The 16,072-nt window shown below is 42.6% G+C and overlaps 1 protein-coding gene across 1 annotated transcript; it reads right to left on the bottom strand.

The window, feature by feature from the left end:
• Positions 1 to 1,506: 1,506 nt before the first annotated feature.
• TIFA (TRAF interacting protein with forkhead associated domain) lies at positions 1,507 to 4,514 on the bottom strand. Its single transcript, XM_033160130.1, has 2 exons — positions 4,410 to 4,514; positions 1,507 to 2,184 (listed from the first exon to the last, which is right to left on the bottom strand). The coding sequence occupies exon 2, from the start codon at positions 2,157 to 2,159 to the stop codon at positions 1,584 to 1,586; it is 576 nt and encodes a 191-aa protein (XP_033016021.1). The 5' UTR covers positions 2,160 to 2,184; positions 4,410 to 4,514; the 3' UTR covers positions 1,507 to 1,583.
• Positions 4,515 to 16,072: the final 11,558 nt, after the last annotated feature.

Genomic DNA, 16,072 nt, shown 5'->3' with positions numbered 1-16,072 from the left:
TGTTACACAGAAGCCTCCAAGAGACTTGTAACATACTTTAAGCATAAGTTTAAAAAATATTTTAGAAGCACAGTCGCACAGAAATACGTGCAGATCATAAGCAATACACAAAACAACCCCCTGCTCCACTCATAACAGCAGTATAAAGCTCTAGCAGCATGCTAATAGCAATCACCGTACATCAAAAGCCTGGAAAAGATGTATTTTTTAGTAAAGGTCAGCAAAGGCGCCAAGTGGACCTCATTAATAATGGGAACCAAACCTGATTAGACCAGGTCTACCCCAGTGTTCCTCTTGGTTAAATGCAAATTTGAAGTCACCTCCTCTGCCCCAATCCTAATTCACAATCTAACCGCTACTAGTACAAGAGAACACAGCATGGTGTCCAAATGGAATCAAAATAGTTGCACAACAGTATTAATGCTAGCATGCATGCATTTATGTACTTTCACAGCTTGCAGCAATTTCAAATCAACAGCTGTTCAGGAACAGAGCAGGAAGGATACAGGTCAGCTATGAAATATAAAAGAGGCCTTTAGATACTGCATACCCCATTATGTTCTCCAAAGTTTCTTTTGCATTTGGGCAGGCTTGCAGTGTTATGTTTAAACAAAACATTACCCAGTTTAATAAGGAAAGCATTTGGTTCCTGTTTTATATTGTTGGGTGACAGTTAGCCATCCATCCAAGATGACAGTGGTATTACAAGGTCAGAATTTTCTTTTTGCCTTCAGGTAGTCCTTAGAGCAGAGGTGGCAAACCTGTGGCCTGTGGCAGCTTTTGGACTAACATTCCCATTATCCCATGATCATTGGGCATGCTGGCTGGAACCGACAGCTGGAATTGTTGGGAGTCCTGCAATATCTGGAGGGCTACAGGTCAGCCACTGCTGCCTTGGAGTACAAGCTGAAAAGTATTGAAAGCCTGCATTGTTACTGCCAAGTCTTCTGGCTGTATGATAGATTATCATTTACCTGTTTTAAGTCAGGGGTGGGAAACTGGATCCCAATGGTGGGCCAGATCCTTACCTTCCCAACCCCCAGGTGCCAATTTTGATAGAGGCTGCCCTGTCAATCACAATGAAAGCAGGTAACCTGTTTTCCTTTGCCCACGCAGTTTGAAGTCAACCCATGCAGGCAAAGGCATGTGTTTTGTAAGTGCCACTGACCAGCTAATTAGGCTCACAGACTGGTGGCTCCTCACCAGTATTTTAAGCAATGATGCCAAAATATCTGTAAAGTGGCAGCTTACAAAGAACAATTCATAGTGTAGGCATATACAGCCATACCTCTGGTTGCAGTTGCTTCAGGTTGCGCGTTTTCAGGATGCAAACGCGCCGAACCCAGAAGTACTGGAACGGGTTACTTCTGGGTTCGGCATTTCACGCATGCGCAGAAGCACTAAATCGCGCTGCGCAGATACGGCGCTTCAGGTTGCAGGCTTTTCATGTTGCAAACGGGGCTCCAGAACGGATCCCGTTCGCAACCAGAGGTACCACTGTATTGGACATATGTGAAGGATACTATTCAACTCCAATAGTACATCGGGCAAAAAACCAACAATTTGAATTTGTAACATTGAAACTATAAAGTCCATTTCTCATGGAGGGAGTTTCCTGTTTCTTCTGTCTCATCTATCTCAACTGGAGTTTCAGCACATGAAAAGCCACATTCAGGTATAGGTTCCCGCCAGGACAAGATTTTTTGCTGCAACATAGGTGTTTTTGCTAATTCAAAGCGGATGTCAAAATACTTATCTGACTGTCCTTCTTCTTTTTCCAATAGCATTTGGTACTCTCCAAAGCAAACCATGCATGTCTCTTGCAACTCAACCTTATTCAGGTAAGCCAGTTCAGCAAGATCCACCATCAGCTTTGTCTTCTTGCTCAAATTCTTAATCTCGAAACCCAACTTTGAACTGTTGAAGTGTCTGAAACACTGCAGAGCAAACTGAATACGTGAGACCCGTCCATCTACAAAGTTAAAGCGGCAGACCTGACCATCTCTTCCAAACTTCACTAGGTCATCTACTTTCACATGGTGTGGCTGGGAAAAGTGGAAGGCTTGGAATACATTCTTTTCCATTTGACTTGGATGATAGACTGTAATACGGAGACAGGTCACAGTCTCTTCTGTATCTTCAGTTTCAAAGTTGGCCATGGCAGTGCTAGTTCTCAGAAAAAACCTGGAAGAAAACATCAACCACAACTTCACACTGTTTTAAAAAAACAAACAACCAGAAACAAAAAATGTAAAAACAAGCTACAGTCAGAAAAATGTGTGACAGCTCTTCTCCCAGGGCAACAGGCCAATGAGCCAGCCACCTTCCTTCTCATGGATCTGCCTTGCACCATCTTACCTGCAAATGCTTCGCCCCCATCCAATTTTCTTCCACAATGCTAGAACTGAGCATCCACTGACTGGGAATCAAACCCAGGCTGTGGCAGTGAGAGTGCCGAATCCTAACCACTAGACCACCAGGGATAGTTCTGCTACCTCCAGTATCCAAGTAGTATACTTCCAAATGCCAGTTTCTAGGGTACAACAACAGGAGAGGTGTCCTGCTTGTGATGGCACATTCAGGACAGATAAAAGAAAAAACCTCACACAGCATGTAGCTAAACTGGCATTTACTACTACAAATTGTGACCATAGCCACCTACTTAGACTGCTTTCAAAGGGCATTAGAAAAATTCACAGAGGATGAAGCTGCCCATGGCTATCAAAGATAACAGAATCACAGAATTGTAGAGTTGGAAGGATCATCTAGTCAAACCCCCTGCATTGCTGGAAAATGCAGCTGTCCCATATGGGGAAAACATCTGCAACCTTGGCTATCAGCACCATGCTCTAACCAGCTGGGCTATCCAGGCCTTGTTAAAGACGTGTTCCTTGATTGGAAATCAAACCTGGCCCTGGCAGTGAGAGCACCAAATCCTAACCACTAGGCCACCAGGGATAGTTCTGTTACCTTCAATATCTGAATAGTATATTTCCAAATACCAGTTTCTAGGGTACAACAACAGGAGTTCCATTTGTGTCCTGCTTGTGATCTTCCCTTAGCCATCTAGTTGACCACTGTAGGAACAGAATGCTGTAATAGATGGGTTTTTGGCCTTATGCTGTTGTGCTCTACTTAGGCTCCTAGAAACCCTCGTAAGGCTAGCTACAAAAGGAGGGACAATTCAAATTTTGGGTTGGTGACAGAAATGAAGCCCTACTGAATTCAACTTAAAACCACACTGGACTGTAGCTGTTCAATTTACCCAAACTTCTAGCTACATCCTTGACAGCACTCAAGTTGTTCATGGTTCTCTCTGGCTTCTCACTGGAAGGCACTCCAGAAATAACAGTTTCTATACACCCCATACTTAGACAAAGCCCACAAGTCTGTTACTCCACCTTAAGAGCTCTTAACAGCACCCCCTTCTAAGCTCATACAAAAGCAAACTTTTTGACCACAGTAGTTTCAACATCAGCTTTTCTCTTACCTTGCTAAACTTTGCTACATTACCCAACCAGATGAAGAGTTCTGGTTGACTCAAAGGCTTGCTTGTATTTTTGTGTCATTTTGTTTTGGCTTGAATACCAAGCCAGCTTTTTTTAAAATCAAACATACACATATCCCCTGCCCTTTGCTAAACTTTGTTGTGCCATTCCAGCCTGATAAAGGATTCTGGTGACCTCAAATCCCTGCTTATTATTTTGCATCAAGCTACTTGGTCATAAGGTGGTGTTGGAATTGTTCAAAATAAAAGGCCACTTTAAACCTTACCCCAAAAGACATGTTAATACAACCTACCTCTTCCTCAGCTTACTCTCCGAGAAAAGGGTGCTTGTTGATCTGGCAGGTGGAGCCAAATAAACTAGAAAATAACGCCCCAGGAGGAATAAATGGGTGTTTTTCCTCTCCTAGTATCCCTGCTTTGGTCGAGGTCTGGCTTGCAGGCGGTGCCATCCTCGACGCAAGCAGTTGCACCAACCAGCCCGATAGCTTGTGTAACTGAACGGGAAACCAGTCCCACAAGGCCTCGCCGCTTAGTAAGCCAAGCGCCTGGCTGGAATCACACTTTCAGTTTTAGTTTCACTTGCGTTTCCGGCTGGGCACGAAAGCGCAAAGCAAGCGAGAGGTCCAAGCCCGAGCAGCGGGCTCAAGCCGAGCGTTGGAATTTCCCCGGCCTCCTTTGCCTAGAAAACGCCAGTAGCCAGAGAGCAAGGTGAGCCACCGTTGTCCCCCGTATTGTTATTCTAATTAAAAGCATAACCTCTCCCTAAACCCTTCCACATCCGATTGCTTCCCAACCCCCTTTTTCTTGCTTTATTTTTGCTGCAGTTGAAAAACAAGCTCAGATTAAAATCTTACGATTCCTGCCCTCTCTCTCTCTCACACACACACGCTGATATGTTTACCTGCGCCAAGCAATTTCCGAAGGCAGCAAGATTGGGCGAGCTTGAAGTGGAGAAGCAGAGAAAAGGGAGTCCCCATGTGATCAGGTTGCTTTCACATCTCCTTTGGAGAACATGCCCCGTCCTTCCGGCCCCGAAAGAGGGGAGGGGGCGCGAGGGAAGGGAGACGAATAGCAGCAGTTGAGTTGCTATCTGGACGCAGCAGCTCTGCTCTGCCAGGGGATTTCCTCCTTTCCCTGAGAGGAGGGGGTGGAGAGTGGGACGTTAGACGCCCGAGTCAAAAATGTGTTTGTGCAGGGATGGTTAGAAACAGTGTTTTGGCTGCCATCTGGTGTGCAGGCTCCTCTCTTGAAGTCAGTTGGTAACGTTAAAGATAACTGCCAAGAGCAGTGGTGGTTCCCAGACTTTTCCAGGCTGCTACACCCCACACACTGGCTCCATGAACTCATCCCCAGTGCCCCCTACCCTCTAAAATGCATTATTCAGAATATCCTCCACAGATAGATAAGAGTATTTAAGAAGAGAGCGCAAAATATGGTCTGAAGCTCAACATCAAAAAAACTAAGATCATGGCCACTGGTCCCATCACCTCCTGGCAAATAGAAGGGGAAGAACTGGAGGCAGTGAGAGATTTCACTTTCTTGGGTTCCATGATCACTGCAGATGGTGACAGCAGTCACGAAATTAGAAGACGCCTGCTTCTTGGGAGAAAAGCAATGACAAACCTAGACAGCATCTTAAAAAGCAAAGACATCACCTTGCCGACAAAGGTCCGCATAGTTAAAGCTATGGTTTTCCCAGTAGTAATGTACGGAAGTGAGAGCTGGACCATAAAGAAGGCTGATCGCCGTAGAATTGATGCTTTTGAATTATGGTGCTGGAGGAGACTCTTGAGAGTCCCATGGACTGCAAGAAGATCAAACCTATCCATTCTCAAAGAAATCAGCCCTGAGTGCTCACTAGAAGGACAGATCCTGAAGTTGAGGCTCCAGTACTTTGGCCACCTCATGAGAAGAGAAGACTCCCTAGAAAAGACCCTGATGTTGGGAAAGATGGAGGGCACAAGGAGAAAGGGACGACAGAGGATGAGATGGTTGGACAGTGTTCTCGAAGCTACTAACATGAGTTTGGCCAAACTGCGAGAGGCAGTGAGGGATAGGCGTGCCTGGCGTGCTCTGGTCCATGGGGTCACGAAGAGTCGGACACGACTGAACGACTGAACAACAACAACAATTTAAGAAGTGGGGATTCCGGCAAACGTTTTTGCCTGTTAAAAGGTGAGGAGCTGCAGGTCCTTGCAAACAAAGCCCCCACTAATGTTGGCATAGCTCCAGCATACAAGTTTTCAAGTGTGTTTTTAAAACCTATTTCTTTGGAACTGCCTTTTCTTAAACAAGATCTGCATTACATCTATATTAGGACATTTGACACTTAGAAAAGCTTCACCCATCATAGTGTAACATGGGAGAAAAATAGGCACAGCCTTTCTTACCTGCCTTGCAGTTTCTGGAAGGAATTGCTAGTCCAGGGATGGGAAAACTCTGGCCCCCTGATGTTGTTGGGCACTCAGTTCCCCTCAGTCTCAGCTAACACGGTCTGGGATGACGACAGTTGTAGTCCAACAGCATCTGGAGGGCCATAGTTTCCTCATTGCCATGCTAGTCAATCATTATTTCGAATAGCCAGTGAAGCTCACCTTTGTCACATACAGGAGGGAAGATGTTACAGAGGAGCAGTGGGCGTTGGGAGCATATGTGCAGCAGTTCTATCACCTGACATGTTGAAAGGCTTTCTGTATTTCTGACAGGTTTTTTTTATTCCTACAGTAAAGTAGTGTAGGGACTTTCCCTGCTGTAAAATGATATTGATTGTTACCGCTAGCAAACTGGTGACCGTTTTGGGAATCCCTCCTGACTGACAAAGTGCACCTGTTTATGACTACTTTGGTTCACTCTTGCATTCACAAAATCATTCCAATTAAACACATTTCGGAGATTTATCGTTCAATGAAAAATAACCTGCTCACCTTCCACATCTCTATCTCTCATTAGGGACACCAGAGTTTTATTCACCACTCTTGTTAAGGCAGTTACTATTATTGTCATTTATTATATATCAAGCACTTCCAATGTGTACTGTTATATGTTCCTTCATCTACAGGATTTCCTTTCTACATTTCCTTAAAAAAAAAAAAAACTTTTTATTAGAGAAGTAGCTTGTAGGCTTTTCTCCAGAGTTTTAAATCCATGATTCTGGAAAAGATGCAAAGTAGCCATGAGATGGAGCTTCCTACTCCCTCTCCATAATGCCTTGCACCAGCAAGTTATTTATAACTAAGCTGTGTTGCAAAATGTTGCAGAGGCCTCTGGACGTTCCATTCTTGAGCAATCTTTGTCAGTCTTCCTGCAAACTGAATTTCGCATCTTCCTTTACCTTACTTCCTCATTAAAGCATCAGACTTACAAGAAATTAATATTTTTTCAGGTAAGGCGGAAACATACTCTTTCTGATGGATGCTGTCTTTATTACTTTATTGTTGGTTTCTATAGAGCTAAGAAAGCCGCTGTCAATGTGTATCTTTCAAGGAGACATTGCTTTATTACTCAGAGAACCTTGGGTTTATTACCCGATACACACACAAATAACCTGATGTGTGGGAATTCTTGTACCTCAGTCCTAACAGACTTTTCTTGGAAGTTAACAACACTGATGATTTGCAGATACATTTGCTTAACAGGAAGGGCCATATCAAATTCATCAAGCACATGTTTGTAGAAAAACATCCCTACTTCAACTTCTGGCATCTCCAGGTAGGGCAGAGGAAGACTCCTGTGTGAGTCTTTGCTGTGCACTGTAGACCAGGAACAGGAAACCTCAGCCCTGAGGGCCACCTGTGGCCCTCCAGTTGTCTCTACCTGGTCCTCAGGACTCTCCCCAGCCTACTCCCTCTCTCCAGGCCACACCCCTCGTTGGTCCTGTTCCCCCCCCCAACTCCTCAAGTGCCTTTGCCTGGCTGGAATTTGCCCTCCCATTTTCTGGGATGGAGAAACGTTGTGGAGCCAGGGAGTTTGGGATGAAACCTATTCAATTATTTTTAAAACTTAAATATCACTTTTCATTTATAAATTTCGCATAAACCTCAAAGCAACTCTCAATATATACACATAAAACTATTACAGTCATTAAGTAACAACAATCAAACATCAATCATATAATTTCGGCAACTACAGCAACCAGAAGAAGAAAAAAGATTTTTGACGTCTTATTATGTTTTTTGTATGTGCTGGAAGCTGCCCATACAAAATAATAAATAATAACATGATAAAAGTATTGTTGTTTTAGTAGTAGTAGTAGTAGTAGCAGCAGCAGTTGTTGTTGTTGTTATGTTCCAGACACCAAACTATTTTTGCACTTGCTCTACAAACTGGATTCAGCAGGTGCAAACCATAGTTAACAGTTTGTACAAAGCAGCAAACATTAGTTTGTCTGAAACCAGGATTAGAAGGGAGAAATTGTCACATGCCCAGGGCTCAGCACTGTGTGGTTTACAGGAATCCAGCGCTCCTGGATTTTTTTGAACAGATAAGTTCTGTGAAAAAGGAATAGGTGAATGGAAAGGTTAAGGCAATAAATATACTGGAAATATGTTTTTATCATACAGTTTTTAAAATAAATATTTAACACAATACAGCCAAAATTAATCACTTTTACAGCAGTTTGATTCTTTGGAATGAAATCAATACGTATAAATGTGTCCTGTTACATTTAATGTGCTTGAAAAATGATTAATTTTGTCTGGAATGTTTCCCGCTGTTCACAAGCAAAATATTTGGAAATGAAAGGAAGAACAAGGTTTGGGAGGAAATGGGGGAATCTGAAGAGTGGAAGGTGATAACATGTTTCAATTTACCAAGTGTGGAAACTATAGTTAAACTGAAAGAAGCATATAAAAATGTGGTCTGGGAAGTCTTGTTTTCTCTAACGGGCAGATATATATCCACCTCCAAATAATAAAAAGACACTATTTTCTTTTCAAAGATCCATCCTATCACTCTTTAGACAAACTCTCCATAGGTCTTCAAGAAAGTCTGTTCCAGTGTATTTGCTTCCCAGTCTCTAGATGGCAATGTTGCATCAGACATACTCACCAGCACACATTGTCCACCAATGCTTTGTTTGTTTGTTCTTCTGAAGGACTCTGTCCTTCCTTAATAAGAAGCTGATTCTACCAGGATTTCTGCACGTGACTGCTTTTGTGCACAAGAGTAATCTCACCAAGCTCGACACAAGTCCTCGCGTGCATCTGTTTTGACAAGATCAGGGTTGAAAGTTCTGGACTGACAACCATGGAGACTAAATCCTCTGTTCACCCAGAGAGCAGGTGCAGAGGCAGCAATGGCAGATGCAACACAAGCTTCCTCTTCTTCATTCTCCAGCAAACCCAACAGTGAGATTGTGGCTGTAATTGTTTTTGAGAATTGGAAAGTACAACAATTGAGGAATTATACCCAGGAGAGAGAGAAAGGGAAGAATGAGTGATAAGCGAGGTGTTCTGTTGGAAACAATGCAGAGTAATGTGAGATGTGGAAGGAAAGCTTTTGCAAGGGATCAAAGATAATAATCTAAAATCATGACATCAGTGATTCAAAATCAATGAGAAATAGAAAAGAAATTATATAGAAAGGAGCGAAATTCTGATTCCAGGTCAGCAGATCTCATGAAACAGAAATATTTGAAAAGCATTTTAGTTGCATGTTGTTTTAAAAAGTGATTTACTGCAGCCCAGGTCACTGTGTTTGAAATAAGTTCAGTTGGGCTTATAGGAATGTGCATAGGAGCGCAACCTTTGTGTGTAAAGTTTAGGCACCTGCTGGAATTGAGCTCACACCCACTTTACTCTTCCCCAGTAGTTTCAATTACAGGTAGGTAGCCGTGTTGGTCTGCCATAGTCAAAACAAAATAAAAAAATAAAAAAATTCCTTCCAGTAGCAACTTAGAACTACAGTACTAGGTTAGTGGGGAGGCAGCGAGGCAGCACCTTTCCCTTCAGCCTATCAGAATATGAATATTGGGGGGGGGGGGGAACAGTACATGGACTCATTCTGTTCCAATGGGGACAGAACGTGATTTAGATCACCACTGCAAGCACACAGCTGCTGGGGAAGAAAGCACTGGAGTGGCTAGTTTTAAACTCTGAGCAGTGCCAGATGTACAATGGACTGAGTAGTGGGCTGTAGCCCTAGTGCCTCATAATCTAGGAGTGAATTGGGCCTCTTGCCATTTTTTAAAACAAACAAACAGCCATATTTTACTATCTAGGCACAGTTGTTCAGTCGTTTCAAGTCAGTGCAGCACATCAGCTAAGCAAAAGTCTGTCTTAGTTATCATAGTCATTGCTTTCTCTTTAACCACGGTCTATAGCCAAGACCAAACCTTGGTTTGGCTTAGTGTTATCTGTGAATGTGATGCCATGACTCCTGTAGCCAAAGTATTATTTCATTTCATTTCATTTCTCGGGTTAAGTTCAGACCTTTGTCTGCCACTTTTAACACACTGTTGCCTGGAATAATTGAGAAGTAACCCAGAAGCATTTGTTTGTTTGTTTGTTTGTTTGTTTGTTTGCTTGCTTGCTTGCTTGCTTGCTAAAAATCTTTATAAATTGCTTAATATTTGAAACATCTTCAAGTGGTGGGCTATGTAAACAGTATAATTAAAACAAAACTGCAACATAAAAACAGTAAATAACAACAGGGTCCATTTTTATGGGCCATGGAAAGCCTGGGAAAGAAGATATGTCTACGCAAGACATTTGAAGGCAATGAAGGTTGCTGCTTTACTTATAGCAGTTGGAAGGGAATTCCATAGCAGAATCCAATAGCAGAGAATTATCATTTTGGGATCACCATCCTATGACATTCTGTAGGGTGCAGCACCACAAGTAGAATTACCCTAGATGATCTAAGACAGTGCTTGATTATTCGTTAGGCAGACTAAACACATGCTTTGTACCCCAGCAAAGCAGCAGCCCCCAAACACACACACACACACACACACACACACATATATATATATATATATATATATATATATATATATATATATATATCACTGAAGTAATCTTCATGGGGAAAACCAGAAATTTACTAGATTTCCTTGCACACACACTCTTCCCCTATTTTTCTGTTCTCTTTTTATTACTTACCCTCACCTAAAGCTGGAGGCATTCTACTAACGTAGATTGAAATAATGTGATAACTGCAATATATCTATGTTTTGTTTTAAAATGTTATGATATGGTTTAGTATTTTATTTTGAATTACATATGGAGGGGGGCATCGTAATATTTTCTGTGCTTAAGTCCTCTGAAGGTCATAATCTGACCCTTATCTAAGTAATCTTACAGGTCTATACAGGGTTTTCCATTATCTGGATGAATGCTATGCAGTCACTTCAGTGATTTCCCACTTCCATAATCCTTTCTCTCCAGAACTTTATAGGAACATAAGGAGCTGCCTTATATCAAGTTAAACCATTGGTCCATCTAGCTCATTATTCATTAACTGCCAGTGGCCAGTGGCTCTCCAGGGTTTTTGACAGGGGTCTTCCTAAGCCCTGTGTGGAGATGCCAGAGATTAAAGCTGGAATCTTCTTTGTATAAATGTTCTGCTCCATCACAGACTTACAACCATTCAGTGCTGTTTTGCTGGATATTTGCTGCCATATGGCTAGGAAGAAAGCTGTGATGGACACCCCAACAGGTTCCCCTGCTAGCTCTACTTGTCAACAAATCCCCATAGGCCACCGGTTTTCATAGTACTGTAGAATTGGAAAGTACCCCAAGGGTGACCTAGTCCAACCCTGCAATGCAGGAATCTTTTGCCGAACATGTGGCTTCAACCCTTGGCCCTGAGATTAAGAGTCTGCCAACTGAGCTTCCCCAGTTTTGTAGCTGGTTGCATTGTTCTATGAAATCAGTTCAACCGTCCTTGGGAATTGTATCTTGGTGAGAGTTGCAGTTCCTTTTGCAATGAGAGCGAAGGAACAGAAATAAGAGAATCAGGGTGGTCAATGAAGACAGAGCAGGGCTTCAACGCAAGAGATTTGCCTTCAGAAGCTCTCAGGAATGAATCCATCAAACTGCTGTTGCTCCTCAGCATTGGTTTGAGAGCTTTTGCCTACATGCCCTGCATGGATTTCCCAGAAGTGTCTGGTTGGTCATTGCGCAGAAGAAGTGGCTCTCTGCATTGGGAGTTAGGCCTCCTTTAGCATAAATAGCAGCTGGGGGAGGAGGAATTGGGTGGTGCTTTGTCTGAAAGCCTTTGCCCCTCAAAAAGACACTTTTTCCTTGACCAGTTGGATCCACGTAGTGGGAGAGGCAAAGCCTTCAAAAAGTTCTGCAGAAGGAGCAGCCGTAAAGGAGAACCCATAGGCTGGAAAGAACTAAAGCAAAAATTCTTGAGTTTTCGGGTGAGGGAATATTGCAGGCCCTTTCCAAATGGTATTTTTGTGCCAAAAACGTTGGCAAGCGCAGCCCTAAAGCAGTGGTGAATGCACAGCAACGGCACTCCACTCTACTGTAGAAAAAGGGTTCAGAAAGAGTGAAAGCCAGAGCCAACTGAAAAGTGTAGGGAGAATTCTAGAGGGCTCTTCACCCGAACATCCTTTTCCCAATAGAGTGCCAGGAGCTCTTTAACGGCCACAGCTGCTCATGAGGACTACAAAGGCTAATAACCGTATCATGAGATGGGTCATAAACAACACACGGTGGTTGTCACAGTCATGTCCTTCAGCAGCGCATCTCATCTGGAGAGACCTCCGGTAGATTGATTCCCTTTATACCCCAATGCAATGGTTTGACACACACACACATCTAATTACCAATATCACGTTACACGATTTCATGTTGAGTGCATGTGGGTTGGTTGGTTGGTTTGTAAAGGACTTTAATAATAGCCAATATGCTGTTTTAATAGAGGCAGACTGGAATTCAGAATAGGTGTCTCCACATTCCTGATTACATTGTACCTTCTTACAGGACAATGGCACCAGCATTTTAAAGAGTCAGCAGGTGGGAAAGGGTTGTGCTAGTCCAGGGTTTCCCAAACTTGGGTCTCTAGCTGTTTTTGGACTACAACTTCCATCATCCCTAGCTAGCAAGGCCAGTGGTCAGGGATGATGGGAATTGTACTCCAAAAACAGCTGGCGACCCAAGTTTGGGAAACCTTGGGTTAGTCCATCCCTCCTCCACCAGGCCACTTAGCTGAAGGCCCATTTTTAACTAACCTGCTTAGAGCCTAGCATCCTGCATTTCTGTGCTAGTTGTGAAGCACAGGGCTTCATTTCCTCTGCATTCAGCATGGAAACACAGGCTACTAATCTTATAGCAGACCCGCGGCGGGGAGGAGGGGTTGTTTGGTTGTTTGCAGGCTAGTAACTTTTGTGAACTTATTTACAAGGCTGATTCTGGGAAATCTTTGGAAAGTGTATTTATGTGGATCAAAGTATTCATAAGTCTTGTTTATTATAAGGTGTTTTTTTCAAAAAACAAAAGTCTGTCTTTATGGACATGAGTAGCTAAAAATGGCACATGATTCAGCCCAAAGAGGATTTTCACATTGCACATCTTGAAAAGCTACCATTTTATTTATTTATGTTTGTTTCAACAAAGGCACCATTTATAAGTCATGGATTCCTTAATATTCACTCAGTTTTATTACACCCTTTTATTTTGTACCCACTTTAATCTGTGAAGTCTTAGTGTACAAGTGTGTCCACCAACGAAAAGGTTACACTATGGAATGGAGTGTTGTTCAGGATGCCCTAACCTTTTTGTTTCCCCTCCCCACTAACTTTTATTATATTTTTGCAAGCCTTTTCAAGTCTTCCAAAGCTATTTTGTCTATATAAGGATTGGTACTCAGTGAATTAAGGTCACTGCTAGTATAGAGGATGCTACCCATCAAAAGCTGTATTCTGTTAACCGCAGAAGATGACTTTTATTTTTGCATGTTGCGAATTTTCAACCAGTGTGATGTTAAACAATCTATTCCCTTTCAATTATTGCTTTCCAAACAAGGTAAATGCTAAATGCAATACACAGCATTTACTCGAATCTTGTTTGGTGCAATTTATGAGTTGGTGGTTAGAAATGATATAGGAAGTGTAGCATCATCTTTCTCTCATGAGTGGCGTGACCTTGCTTGGAGGGGTGGGGTAGTTTCTGTTCTCTTATAAAAACCCTCATGAAAAAACAGTGGGCTTTCACAACACAGAAGGGGCATTGGTTTATAGGCCTGCGCATGGTCTCACAAGAGAACACTGTTCAATAGGCTTCAAAGCAATTCAGCTATGGCATAGCTGTGGCTGGGCCACATGTAATATAGCCTGTAGCTCTTTAAAGAGGATTAGCTTCAGATCAGGAGGAGTATTCATCGCTGGGTTTCATGTAAAGCAGAATATGCTAATGAAATGGAAATGTCTACAGCAAACATTGCATGATAACATAAACCCTCGAAACTGAGCTTAGCGCCTTGATAGTCCACTCTGAGAGACAAATTTCTTTATCTTCATGTTAATCAGACGGGCAGGGGTAGGTGGGAGGAAGGGCATGATTTTACCACAGTAAACCCTCTGAGATAATTTATAGTTTCTCCACCACCAGCAGCATATTAAGTCAAGCTAAATTCAGTGGTGCTTTGCTTCCCCCCTATTTTATATATGGTTTAGTTAAAGTAACTAACAGGCACCCTAAGATTAATTGATTCACCATGAAAAGCTATTTTTGCTTTTATTTTTACATTCTTGGAAAGCATGCTATAATTTAAATCGGCTGGCAAACTTGTGGCCTTCCAGAGGTTGATGGGCTCGAGCTCCCATCAGCCCCAACCAGCATGGACAGTGGTCAAGGATGATGGGAGCTGTAGTCCAGCAATATTTGGAGGACCACCAGTTTTCCACCCCTTGTGCAACAATGACAAAGAAATGGAGAAACAAGGGTTCTTCAGATGAATGGACAGGACTAAATGCAGTGCTAAAATTATAATGGTATTGATGGTGATCTAATGCTAATAATGGGTTGGATTCAACTATTGTTATTGTTGTTGTTATTTATATGCCATCCTTCATCAAGAGATCCCAGAATAAAATACAATTATTTACCACAACTAAATAATTAGACCAAAGCAACAAATCCGGCTAGCAGAAAACTGCAGAAGAGCTTCTCCTAGCATAGCAGGGCTCCCCTCCTCCCCTGCATGCCTAGAATGCCCCTGTTCTAGATTGGGGGGGGCATTCTATAACAGAATGCAGGAGAGGGTTGGCAGTTCTGTCTGGCTAGCTGGAATGCTTGCACTGATTGAACCATTGCCATGGCACCACATTAAAATCCTCCCAATAATAATAATGAACTTAGATCTATTAAAAGTGTGGTTTTCCCCCCCCCCACACACACACAACTCTATTTTTACTGTTCTTAATTACTGTTACCTCAACTTCTTCTTAACTTAAACCTGTGCACAACCCATTGTCAGCTTTTGAGCAGCATTTGGTCGCAGGCCAAACCTAGCATGGCTTGTTCCCTCATCCCCAAGCCATGTTCAAATATATAAAAGGATGTCATATAGAAGAGGGAGAAAAGTTGTTTTCTGCTGCTCCAGAGAAGCGGACACGGGGCAATGGATTCAAACTACAAGAAAGAAGATTCCACCTAAACATTAGGAAGAACTTCCTGACAGTAAGAGCTGTTCGACAGTGGAATTTACTGCCAAGGAGTTTGGTGGAGTCTCCTTCTTTGGAGGTCTTTAAGCGGAGGCTTGACAGCCATCTGCCAGGAATGCTTTGATGGTGTTTCCTGCTTGGCAGGGGGTTGGACTGCATGGCCCTTGTGGTCTCTTCCAACTCTATGATTCTATGATCATCCTCTAGGAGAATGGCCCTTGGTGGCAAGACAGGGTTGTGTGGGCCACAAAAGAAACGTCCAGATTATTCTAGATGTTGCATTCTAAATGCAAACGTGGCCTAGGTTTCTAGCTCCACTCTACATATGCCAGTGCTCTGGAGCCATGCTGAAACCTGGTTGTTGCCTGGGACAAATGTAGGCTTGGGTGGCATATCTGAAAGCGCCCACTTTTCTCGTTAGGTTTCTATCAATGAATTCTTCTATTCATTAGTCCCACATTCTGCCTACCCTCCACATGCACTTCCATTAGGGCAGGGGGATTTTACAAAGTAAAAGAAATACGTGGCCAAAGGCAGAATCTTGGGGGGAGTCATAATTTAGAGAACAAAAGCACCTGTTGTTTCCCCTAGTAATGACCTTAAAAGTACAAGTTTGGACTGTTTCTCTCTAAATACGACCATCTCACAAGACATGGCTGCATGTGGAAAAGGGAATCGACATTAAGAGCAATAAATTTGAAAAGCTCATTAAAAAGACATAATGAATTTGGTACACCACATATTTCTAGATCAAAGTTAACCTTTGAAGTGACCAAACTCCAGCCTGTGAATCAGTGAAACTGCTTCCTTTCTGTTCTGATCTTACTTGGTGGTGTCCAATAAAACAGAAGTTAAGGAAATTGTTGTTATCTGAATATGGCTAGAAGGAGCCATCTCTGAATGACAGTCTTGTCCCAAAACAACAATTGTGGAAATCATTAGGAAGGCAA

The sequence above is a fragment of the Lacerta agilis genome, chromosome 9, assembly GCF_009819535.1.
Source record: "Lacerta agilis isolate rLacAgi1 chromosome 9, rLacAgi1.pri, whole genome shotgun sequence".
Taxonomy (NCBI): Eukaryota; Metazoa; Chordata; class Lepidosauria; order Squamata; family Lacertidae; genus Lacerta; species Lacerta agilis.
This window is presented reverse-complemented; position numbering and strand designations above follow the sequence as displayed.

Bases quoted from the DNA above. Each gene is read 5' to 3' on its own strand.
- TIFA (XM_033160130.1), bottom strand. From the start codon at position 2,159: ATGGCCAACTTTGAAACTGAAGATACAGAAGAGACTGTGACCTGTCTC.